This window comes from Gymnogyps californianus, chromosome 2, assembly GCF_018139145.2.
Source record: "Gymnogyps californianus isolate 813 chromosome 2, ASM1813914v2, whole genome shotgun sequence".
Lineage (NCBI taxonomy): Eukaryota > Metazoa > Chordata > Aves > Accipitriformes > Cathartidae > Gymnogyps > Gymnogyps californianus.
In genome coordinates this window covers 161,642,188-161,654,431 of record NC_059472.1, presented here as the reverse complement: position 1 = coordinate 161,654,431, position 12,244 = coordinate 161,642,188, and the positions used below count along the sequence as shown (strand labels likewise).

Below are 12,244 nucleotides of genomic sequence, written 5' to 3'. Positions count from 1 at the left end.
AAAACCTACAAAACTATTTGCAAACAGATACTGAAAGGGTTAGAAATGTGTGCCATATTGTGAATCTGGAGGTTATATTGACCCTGGAGGTGTTTTCTGGGTGCCAGCATGTTCCTGATACTAAGCAGAGCACAAAGCAGAACCTCAGAGCAGCTCTGGGCTGCACAGTCTTGTAACAGGAAAAAAAAAGTAAGAGAAACAGCTGACTTCACCTTTTGCTGTGATTATATGGGGCAGTCAGCACCGATTTTGAAAACTGCTTGATTTTTTTCCTAAAAATAGCCTTCCAGGTCACTTTTAATCAAGTCCAAATGGCCAAGGCTCTGCGTTGGTAATTCTCCTATAAATAAAATTTGACGGGGATACCTTCAAAACCAACATCCAAGCATTTAAACAAGTTGTCTCAAACTCAGTTCTGACTCCAGCCTTGTAAATCATTGCCAAATATCACACAGCTTCGCGGCCTAGTCCTCTGAAGAGATATCTAATGCTGTGTAAATCTGTGTCAGGAGGACAACAGCACCTGTGATGTGTTTCAGGGTGACATTTACAGCACTCTAAAGAAAATGGTAACCCGCTCAGATCCGAAGTCTGGTCTTGCAGGATTTGAACAGAACATCTTCTGCCTTGAGAGAAAGGGGAGTTATAGGACATAAATCCAGGATGAGGGAGGAAGCATGCAGATGCACGAACCGAGGCAGTTTGAAGACCTTGAGAAGATCTGACTTTCAGTCATTGTAGGTGAAGCTAGCAAAGAAGGGTGTTGGGTGCTCTGTATTTGATTAATTTTCTTTTAAATCTCTACATACATTTTACAAATGAATGAGCTTCCCTTGGTATGTGAGTGTATGGATCTTGGTTTCTACCACTGAACATGCTATCATTGAGCTGTTTTTCTTATACCTCCAGCCTTTCTGGATAGGAAGCTCCAAGGGCTTGTAGGGTTAAGGCTGTTTTCTGCACTAAACTTTCCACCAAAGACAGAAATATGTGCCACAGTTTTACTCCTATCATGATATCTCAATAATGCCAGTTATATTACAGTTTTAAGATGACTTAGTTGAATGGCTTTGGTATATAAACATGCTGCACATTTGCTTACTGCTATTAGACAAATTCTTCAGCCCTTTCTCATTATTTAGGCAACGTTAAGTCAATGGGGAGAGTGAATGAAAGGAGAAGGCTTTGGACTGTATGTTAATGCAACTTCAGAGTACAGGATGTAATCAAGGCTGGTAAGAAATAGGGAAGACAGAAAATGGGTGCTGCCTCAGTTTGGAAGCGTTGGTGAGTTTAAGATGGCTTTTAAGTCAAACCCAGATTTTCATCTTTAACTGTGAGCATTGACTGAGCAGGATTTAGGTGAAAGAAGCATGTCAAACCTATAGCATTACTTACTCTAAAATAACTTCTTAGGCATGCTCATGTCACGGGTTCAGATCTGCTTTCTTAGAGATGGAAGCAAAGGCTTCACTGGTGATTTTTACCTCCCCAGTGTCTAAGGGGCCTAAGACATCAGACCTTGAATCCAGTCTACCTGTCTACTGTGATGTTTTTATAGCACACTCGCCACTAAAATGCAGAAGTGTTTATTAAGACCTTCCTTCCGCATCAGCCGCTGGGTCTGTACACAGGGGGTGAGTTTGTGTCACACCTTGTTAAAGAGTGACATGTTAAAGCACGACAGTCAGCCCCTGTGCCATTTAGTCGTCTGCAGAGCTGAGCTGTCTTCTCCCGGCAGATATCCAGCCCGCTGCATCCAGCCTAGGCTTGGTGTCTCTGAGACCTCCTGCCCTTAGGCTTGCTGTCACCCATATGCCACAATAAAGCCATCAATAGGTAAATAATTTAACAGATTGAGCAAGTTTTACAAAGATGCTTAGCTGTGCAGACAGCACTTGTACATAAGTGAATGCACATTCAGGAGAAAGGTTGCTCCATAGAGAACACTAGCTTGCGACTTAGGGGACCAGGCTCATCTTATCCTGCTTTATCACAGACCTCATGGGTGACGCTGGGCTGGTCAGCCAGCAGTGAGGTTCAGAGGAAGAAGTCATCCCATCCTAAAATGAAAAGGAAGGTTTCCCACCAGAGCTGTTTGTCATCATGGGGAAACCTAGAGTTTCCTTTTACATTAAGCACGTATTTTTTATATAGTGTAGAAGAATTCCTGTTTTTAGACTCAGCTGCTATCTTTCAAATGGCAGTAAAGCACATTCCTTCCAGATAATCTTTGCACACTCACATTGGTGAACGTAAGATAATCCGACACTATGATAACTGGGGCTGTGAAAACAGCTAAAGTAAGATGGGAGTAAGGGAACGGTGATGAGCAATATGCATAGCTCGCTCTCTTCTAAGAAAACAATATTTTATAATATGTGGTGATTAATTTTGCTTCTTTTTTTAATACATGCAAATTGGCATGATACCTATGGTGTTGGAGAGCTGTTTGTTTCTCACTCCCTACTCGGTAAGAATTCAGGCTGTGAACACTGATTTGAGCATGCAAAACCCAATTACGCCATGTGTTTGTTAATCTGACCCATAATCTTCACTGCCATTCAGTTCATCCAGACTCCAGTCCTGTGCCTGATAGCATCCACATTTCTGACCAGCTGGGCACTACAAAAGCTCTGAGAACATGAAGAGCGTTGGAACCCCTCCATGCTGTCTCCAGATTTGGAAATAGAGAGTTTATTTAAAAAAAAATAGTCTTCGAGAGGTATGAACCTCAATGTTGAGCACCTGTCAAGTTTTCTTTTCCTTTAGAGGCTGTGCAGAAACCAGAAAAAGTGAAAAAGTGCAGAATCAGAGAGTCATGCACATCATTCTTTTAGAGTCTATGGTATAAAGTCATGTCTATCAGCAATCTAGAAGACTTGTTTCTAATCAGTAAGTTTAAGATTAGTAATTGAATGGTAATGCTAAAATCTTTTCTCTCTGCTGGAAATGGTTAGATCTTACAGGTGCTTTCATCCAGAAAGCCCTAAATTATAACACTTACGTGACTCGTATTTTCAATAGTGGAAGATACACACACCTTGAGGAGTGCACAGGAAACCTACAGCACGGGCGTCACAGAGTGGTGGTTTTGTAATGGTGGCCTCCTTTCTTATCCACTTTGTGCAAGCTGACATTAAGAGGATTTCTGTGTGCTTAGTTAAAAGAAAACTGACAACTTTGAAAGTCTGTATTTCTGCAAGTTCTGCATTAAAGTGGAAACAAAGGTTTTGTGAGTTGGTAAGAGTTCTGTATATGTGTGGATGTAAAAGTCTCCTTTTTTTCTGTGTTGGTGTAATTTAATGGCTTCCATTTAAGATTTTTTTCCCACTCTTCCACTAGCCAGCTGTTTCTTTTCAGGAAGGCAAATCAGAAGAGAAGGAAAATGGCAGGATTGTACTAACAGATTGGATTTTTGCTTTGTCTCTCCATTCAGGTCTCTTTAATAAGCCTCATCGCCAATACACTTGGATACTCTGAGATGGGTCCCATTAAATCCCTCAGGACCCTCCGAGCTCTGCGACCATTAAGAGCATTGTCACGATTTGAAGGGATGAGGGTAAGAGTATATAAAGCATCGATCAAAGCTCAACTGTGTGACATCAAGCATGTAACAGGGAACGGTTGTACGTGGTTTTGTCTTCATTTTGTCTGCCAAAGGAAATGAATGATAATGCTGTATCAAAACAACAAAATCAGAAATCCCTCCTTTGTCTTGATTGCAACTTTATCCTCTGGTGGATTTAATGATAAACTAATCCTGCTGCTTAGCTTGTCATATTGCACTTTAAAAAACAGCTTTTTGGCCAAGGAAGCATCTGGCTAACAATTACCTCTCAATTATAAAGCATATCAGGGGAATAACCAAGCTACAAGTTTGCTCCCTGCTTTTGACATGTATTAAAATAAGACTGACTGGGAAAGTTCTTAAGGACTTTTTCACTAATAATTAAAGCAAAAATTAGAAATGCTGAAGACAGGGAAAGCAAATGAATGAATATATAAAATCTTTCCTTTGAACAGATTGCAGTTTTAATGTGGAATGTCAGGATTAACATTAAAATCATGTAGCTTGTGTTTGTTGCTCCATCTTGTGCATCCATCTCTTTCCCTTCTGCATTCCTTTGCCAGAGTGGCTATATCCACACAACATACCTGTTTATTTGTTAAGCCTACCTGCTGCACTAATCAATTATTGTCTAGATAAGCACTTTATTTAACTCCTGGCACCATGCATGACTTGCAGATGACAACTGTGTTCTGTATGAGCTGAGGTTACTGCTAATCTTGCAGATTGCATAGCAAGGTAAAGCAAATCTGTGACAAAATTACACGTAAAACAACTTACATTGTCTGACAATCCCAAATCTCTCTACTAGGCCAACAAAAATGCTACAGCTTTCATACTGAGATATATTCAGGGTAAAGCTTTCCTGTAGACAAAATTTTGGTCCGAATCATCAGTGACTAAAATGCACTGATGTAGTAGTTCATGCACTGAGCTCCTAGCAATTAACTATTCTCATTGCAATACCCTTGCAGTAAGATAGACTGAAGGCTAGAGAGCCTAACAACCGAGATAACCCAGGAAATACAGTGACAGAGCAATTTATGAAAACCCTGTACCCATACTTTGCCTCTTCTGTGGATGACCAGAATTGGGGATCTATGGCTTTGTCCCACAGACCTTGTGATTGTCTAAATCACATTATTTTTGTGGATGAAGATCAGACAAATCTAGTTGCAGACCACTCTCCTCTGCGTTAGTACTGAGACAAAAACATTCAAAAGGCTTTACTCATCTGGGCACCCAAACCTGAATTGTTTTGTTCACTGTACTCTTTTCAGCAAACACAGGGAATATTTTAAAGGTTATTCACAAAATAAAACAAAAGCAAACTGCAGCTCCTCAGCTGGCATGAAGTGATGTTGCACTACTGATGTTAATTAAAGCTCTTACTCCTATGTCATCTGATGACCTCACTGCAAGTCTTTATTAAACATTCGCAAATTGAGCAAAAGTTGGTATCAGCAAAAGCTGCATTCATTTAACTGCCAGAGTCATTTGTGCACGGACTCTCTCAAATCAATTTAAATCTGGCTTATGAAGGCTTAGCTTCTACTGGTGGATTTGCAAGTTCAAGCGAAACCCCTTTAACATATTCTAAGCTGACATAAGAATGTTCACTCATGACTTTGCATCAGTTTAACTAAATTGGATTCAAACCTGAAAAGCAGTGGGAAGACTAGCACAAAGCATCAGAAAAGTGAGACTGAAATAGGAAAGAAATAACATGAAAAAGATCTCATCGCTATCTGAGAATTGCAAGAGGTTGGCTTGGTGGAGATCTTACATAGTGTAGACACATGCATCAGCCCAGCAAGTTTCCTTCCTAACATGCTCATAGTTGTAGGTCCCTCTGGTCCCTGACTCAACATCCTTTTTCTTCCCTGTGCCATTGCTGCAGCTGAAATATATTCAGTCATTCTGAGCTATCAGAGGTAGTGAACTAGCTTGTAAACTATGATAAAGTATAATTGAGAATACGTGCTATTGGAAAATCAAATAATTTTATTTTTAGTTTGTCTAACCACACTTAACACGACTAGGGACAGTTAGACCTTTCATTATTAGGAGTTCATATGCTCCAAAACGCACAGGAAAATTGCCAGCGCAGTGATGGATTAAATAATGATAATGTTGAGAAGCAAACACTGACAGTAAGAAAATAATAATAGTTTACTCTATTATAATGCCTTTTTCTTGAATAACTGAAAGATCTCTGCATGGCTAGAACAGGAGCAAGAAAGTTCTCATTTATACTGCAGTAAGAGACTTATTTCATTGACGCTGTACCTGAATTTTAGAAACAATGGGTCCTGAGGCGAAGGCACAGAGCAGCATTTGGATGGCCAAGAGGACCTGTTACCATCAGACTTCAGTCCTTTCCCTGTCTTCAAACAGGCTGGGACCTGTCTGAGTTTGACACAAGTCTCAGCAGCTCCCATCCCATGAGAGGTCTGCAAAATAAGGCTGAACTGTTACCATCCTGCCCCAAAAAAGACCCCAGTAAGACCAGTATCCCATCTGACAGTTACTGTAGACCCTGGGGGTTTCCATGCACGTGCCACCACCCTGCCTCACCCACTGCTTTCCAGGCCATATTAGAGCGCAGCATAAATTAACTTAGGTCTGCCTGTTCCGAATCATGAAGTCTCCCATGTCTCCTCATTTGTTGTCCATCAGGAAATTATTTCAGAGGTGCCACTTCCCTGCAAGTTTCTTCCCAGCAAGGGAGGTTATTGCAGTATTTTAAAAGGATGAGTGGGATGATGATAGACCATTTAATGTGAAAATGATACTAGGCAAAGTCATGGTGAGGCTGCTACAAGATACATGCAGGAAAGAAATAGCATAATTAATGCTAGTTAGCATGATTTCATGGGAATAGTTCTTGTAAAACCGATATGGTCCTTTGATTGGATTACAAATTATGCTGATGACGGTAACTATGCTGATATAATATCCTTAGATTTCAGAGAGGAATCTGATACCATGGGACGTTGTGATGAAAAACACGAGCTTTGTTCCAAGCCAAGTAAACATATTTTAAATTAATTTAAGATGGGTGATGGATCTCGAAAAATAATTGTAAACAGTGATGACACTGTAAATTCGGTGATGAGTGTCTCAGGGTGAGGGATCCTTCAGAATGGGAACTGTCCTTAATCTGGACTTTAACAGCATCTGGAAGAAAATATAAAATCTTTTCTGACAACCCACAAAGTGAGCAGAGTAGTAGGTGATATTATGGATAAGGGACTGATCTGGATCACAATGAAAAAGAGATCAATTGTACAACATGCATTTTAATAAAACCACATACACCATACACCTCGGGAGGAGGAAAGTAGGTCACTCCGGGGGACGTTTCTTGGAAAACAGCAGCTGAGAAGGACTTAGGGATCAAGATGACTGTTCAACAGGACACAAGCTTTTGGGCAGGTCTGGTAGCTGAGATGACTATTACAATCCCTCAATATGCAGGGAAATAACCCAGCAAGCAGAGGGAGAGGGCAGTGCTTCAACACTGGAATTCCACCAAACTGCTGGAAATGGGGTGTTAAAAATGGGAAAGTCCCTGCAGGGAGCTATAAGCGTGATTAGAAGTCTGAAGGAACCATGACAGAAAGAAGCTCTGTTTTTTTAGTTACCCCAAGCAATGTTCAGTGGTAACTCACCTGCACTGAAGATGGGAATGATAGGCGAAAATATCTAACAGCAGATGACTAGTACCTCAAGTTCAACAAATTCCACCTAAAAATACAGCACCTGTTTCTAACAGTGAGGGCAGAGGACACCAGGAATAGATTATCTAATAATAAAATTTTTGTCCATTATTTGACATCACGACACTGTAAATTAGATGTCTTTGCAAAAGCTGTGCCCAGGCTTGGTGCGGAGTTATAGCCTGGGCCTGAAATTACTGCGGGAAGTCTGGTGGGCTCTGTTGCAGCAAAGGGAGGATTAACACACCATGGAAGTCTATTTCTGGATTTAAGATCTGAATCAGCTTCGGCTGAGGAGGTGGCCCATGAGATCAGGACAGCTGGGGGCCAGGCACAGGCTATAGATTTGCACCACTGTGGATTAAGGCAGAGGGTGGCTCAATTTCTAGGCTATCCCTAAAGAAGTCACCTGGAAGGTGGTTTCACCTATGAAGGTACTGATGGAAACCAAGAGGTATAAAACCTTTTCTTATACATGGCTATATATGTTTCTATTCCTAGATGCAGCAGAAATTCAACCTTTTCCATGGCAAGGTTTGCAGCTGAACTTTTAACATGAATTTATGATAATAACTTGCCTTTATGTATCCAGGTCTTTCAGTCCTCTCACTTGTCTCAGTGCAAATCAGGAGTGCTTCCAGCAGACCAAATGCCATCACGCTGGTGTAAGAGCAGAAGCAGTGAGAGAAGAATGAAACCCACTGTTAATAATTCAGAGAGGTGTTACAGGATTTGCTCCAGCCTCATGTCGTGTTTTGTTATCTACAAGCCGTTGAACATAATTCAGCAGAAGCAAAAAAGTGGGATGCAGGCATGGCCATCGCTTGCACTACTGAAACCTAGAAGTCTGTGTCCTGTCACAGGGCTTGCGGGTGGGAGCTAGGTTCAGCAGCATATGTAACATAAGTGCAGTGGCTTTGTGCTGGCACGGATTAAAATTGAACAAAAATATTGTCCCGCAAAGCAGCTACTTTGACAAGGGCCAAGGCTCTATCCAAATAAGCCTTTGATGTGGAAATTATTTGGCATTTTGGTTAACACAGAAAATTCAGTCTTAAAACAATGAAGTTAGAAATTGATTAACATCCAAAACTGAAAGATAAAATTAGAAAAAAAAAAGAAAAGAAAGAAATTGAAAAGTCATCAGGAATGGGCCTATACAGAAAAAAAAAAAAAAAATGGTCAAGCAGCTTTTCCTGTGTGAAAATTAGCTTCATTCATAAATGCACAAAATATAAATCTGGGTTTTGAAAGATCTACATAATTTTGTATTGTATATTGTAGATGAAGCTGCTGCTATACATGCATGAAACCCATTTTACTCTTCCGGGTATTTTTCTTCCTCAGCAATGCAAAAATGTTGGGGAAACGAATGTTACATTATTAGCTTGTCAGAAAATTGGACACTGATACAAGAGAAAACAAGAGCTGACATTTTCCATAATCAGATTCACAACTGAATAAAATTTAATTTTTATGGATCAATATCACCTTGTCTCAGTTTCAGAAATGTAGATGGAGAAGAGGAAGAGCTTAGTGTCTGCCTACCAGATTTTAATCTCTGAAGCATGAGGCAGAGACAGAGACAAATCCATGTAGTGGGGCTGGTGTCTGCAGCAATGCTGTCAGGCAGCTTTGCCTGGGCCGTGCAATGGCAGCATCTCCAAAAGCTGTGAATATGAAGAAACCTTGTTGACGCAGGAAAGCGAAAACTACATTTTGTGATAGTGTTCTTCCCTCAGAAAATGTCTTTAGTATAACGTTTGGCATGCAGAAACATCTTAATGCTCAGAACAGTAAATGATGTGCATCTTGCCTGGTTGATGTACTGGTATAATAATGCTGCATTCAAACCTGACAGCTGTAGAGGGTCTGTAGATGGTCTGACCTTTATTTCTTTTGCATGGCTTCAGAATGGTGTCCATTGCCAGTGCCATCATTCCCACACCTTAAAAGAAGCTCCTTTTGCTTTTCGTTTTTATCTATGATTTTACACAGGGGTTTACAGCCCTGCCTGGGTTGGTGTGTAGGAACTTTACAGCATGCCACAGGAAAAAATAATGCATTTTTTGTTAAATTAGAATGGTTTCACTGTTTTAATCATGCATACTGATCAGACAGGGGAAGCTGGCTTAATACAGTATGTCTCAATCAGTTATTATTTAAATAAGCAAAATTTATCCCAGCTAGAGTTCACATCCCAAGGACTATGGAGACCTGAGTTCAGCAGAAGATTTCAGAAATCTTTTTTTGTCTATTTTGAGACACTGTGATGTACCCCAGCCGTTTCCAATTAATCTTATGATTATGAGAGATAGTTTGACCGAAGTGTATTATCCAGTAGGATCTGAGAGGTCAAGATGACTTCACAGATTGCTCCTGAATTAAAAGATTCCTCTTGAAAAAAACATCATCCCATGGGTGGGATGCCAACAGAGTAGCCCTTCAATTACAAATGGCAAAAAATAATAATGTGTGAAGCCTTTAATGGTGGTCTGGCTCCTTAGGTAGTGTTAGTAGTTATCCACCTATCGCCATGTGAGGGTTCAGCCTAGTTAATCAAGGGTGCACAACAGCTTGTTAGCGAAGCGTCTATATAAGTGCTGACATTAATTGTGTTTTTCCTCTCCTGTTTCCCCCAAGGTGGTGGTCAATGCCCTCGTGGGAGCCATCCCTTCCATCATGAATGTTCTGCTCGTCTGCCTCATCTTCTGGCTTATCTTTAGCATCATGGGAGTGAACCTGTTTGCTGGGAAGTTTGGGAAGTGCATTAATAAGACAGAAGGAGATATGCCTTTAGACTCTAAAATTATTAACAATATGAGTGACTGTATACTCTATAATGTGTCAGGCACATTTTACTGGACAAAAGTTAAAGTTAACTTCGATAATGTTGGTGCTGGGTACCTGGCTCTGCTACAAGTGGTAAGTGTGACCACCAGAAACTAATGGGCAAATGTTGCTTGGTCCCATTGAAATCATCAGTTTAAAGGCTCAGGTTAACTTCTATGCTTTTCTGGGTTTTTCAGGCTTACCCATCAGGGGAATGCCTTTCCTCAAGTGTAAATGAGTCATATTTGGCATATTAATTTGGCCTAGAGATGTTTATGGCAGCTTCTGGTTTTAATTTGAGTTTCTGGTGCATCACTAATATAGTCTTCTGGGAGGTGATTGGAATATTGAGGTGAATTGAAGACCATTTTGTCAATATTGTAATCCAGAGCAAAGTTCAGTTCCAGAAACAAAAAGTCATGGTCCAGGAAGGACTGTTCATGCAGACAGAGTGCACTGACCTTCCTGAACAGCCTGGGACTTCACTATACCCTGCTGGGAAAAAATGAAGTTGCAGTGCCTGCAGTTACTCAGCTGAGGTTATTGCATAAAGCTCTAGTCACAGAGGAATCTTAATTTATAGTCCTCTGCCAGCCTTCCATGGAGATGGTCAAGAAGGACACTGGTGCCTCTCGTTCTGGTTCCTCATCTCATTTCCACCTGCTAAACATAATGAGTCAGATAGATTGAACCTAACTATGAAACATGGTGGTGATCAGATGATTGCTGTAACTCCATACAGCCTGGTCTCTCTGGAAAGGTGGGGAGAGCATATCAGAGAAGAGACTGTTCAGGTTCAAAGATGATGGCAATATTTGATCTACAAAGACAGAAGTAAGCCACTTTTACAGCCTTTTTCAGCAGCAAATGTAAAACATGGATAAACAGCTTGTATGTGCTGAGATTTACTCTGTGTTGTGACACAGCACAACTTAATGGATAGAGCCACAGGAGACTCCATCTTCTTGTCCAGGCTCTGCCGCTGGACTCTTGAGTGATTTTAGACAAATTGCTTTGTGTTTCAGTTCCACGGGGCCCTCATGTAAAATAGTGGTAATGATACTTATTTCTGTTGTTCCTAATTTGCTCTGAAGCCTAGTGATGACAAGGGCTGGAGGCGCACTAAGAGTGTTTGTTGTGTTGCATTTTATGTACGCAGAGTTAAACAAGTCCCTCGCTACATCCTCGGACAGGGAGGTTACTTTCTTGAAGCGCCTATGATGGCATTCCTTGCTTCTGGGACAAAAACTTGCATGCTGGGAGCTCAATTCAGTTGTCACATATAGACACCCACCCTTTGCAATGCAGTAAGGTACTGCCCTGGGCCCCCACCTGCACTTCCAAGAGGGCATGAGCCTCCCACAGGTCCCCATCAGATCTGCCAGCCCTTCTCCTTGCCATGATGCAAGTTTGCTTTCTCACAGATCTTTTTTTCTCTGTCACAGATGCATGAAATAGCTCCATGAAGTAGCTTTCTTTTCTTGTAGAAATGCTTATCCTTATATACTCTGTTTCCCATGCACGTACACTTGAGTTTGAGATCTTCTGACCACTGTCCACCGAATCTTTGCGTTCATACCCTCTGGAAAGCAGAAAGGTTAGAACGGGCACAACCACTTTTGGTTCTTTCCTTGACCTAAAGCTGAACTTGCTGAGAGCAAGAGCTTTTATCTTTTGCATGTAATTATGATATTCAACTCACCCATGCAGGGTAGATTAATTCACTTTGAATTTCTTTAATTAGATTTTCTGTTCTATATAGTGCTTTCTTTGTCTTTTATTTAAACATCCAATCTAGCTGAGCAAAAATTTCCAGGTTTAAAATATTGTGCCTTACATGAAGCTTCTTATCTCCTCCATGACTGCATAACAGATGCCTAGTTTGTCTGGTGAAAAAACCCCATCAGAGTAGTAGTTATTCCTTCACCATTTCTTTTTTAAGAGTCAAGCTCCAGCTTTCTGAAAATCTGCAACTTTTCATAAACTGGCATTGCCTAAGGAGTATCCTGAAGAAGTCTCTTCTACTGTTCTGCAGTGTTAGTTCCTGGGCACTTGGCACTGGTGATACTGGTTGCATTCAGCAGGTGGGACTGCCTTCTGTTGGGACCAGTGATGGCAG

The 12,244-nt window shown here is 40.9% G+C and overlaps 1 protein-coding gene across 3 annotated transcripts in view; it reads left to right on the top strand.

Annotated features, from left to right (window-relative positions):
• SCN5A (sodium voltage-gated channel alpha subunit 5) overlaps positions 1-12,244 on the top strand; it is a 175,662-nt gene that overhangs the window by 152,388 nt on the left and 11,030 nt on the right. For all 3 annotated transcript variants that reach the window (XM_050891806.1, XM_050891805.1, XM_050891807.1), the window contains exons 21-22: positions 3,440-3,562; positions 9,937-10,218. In XM_050891806.1, the coding sequence (XP_050747763.1) occupies positions 3,440-3,562; positions 9,937-10,218 (405 nt within the window). The remainder of the gene's footprint in view (positions 1-3,439; positions 3,563-9,936; positions 10,219-12,244) is intronic.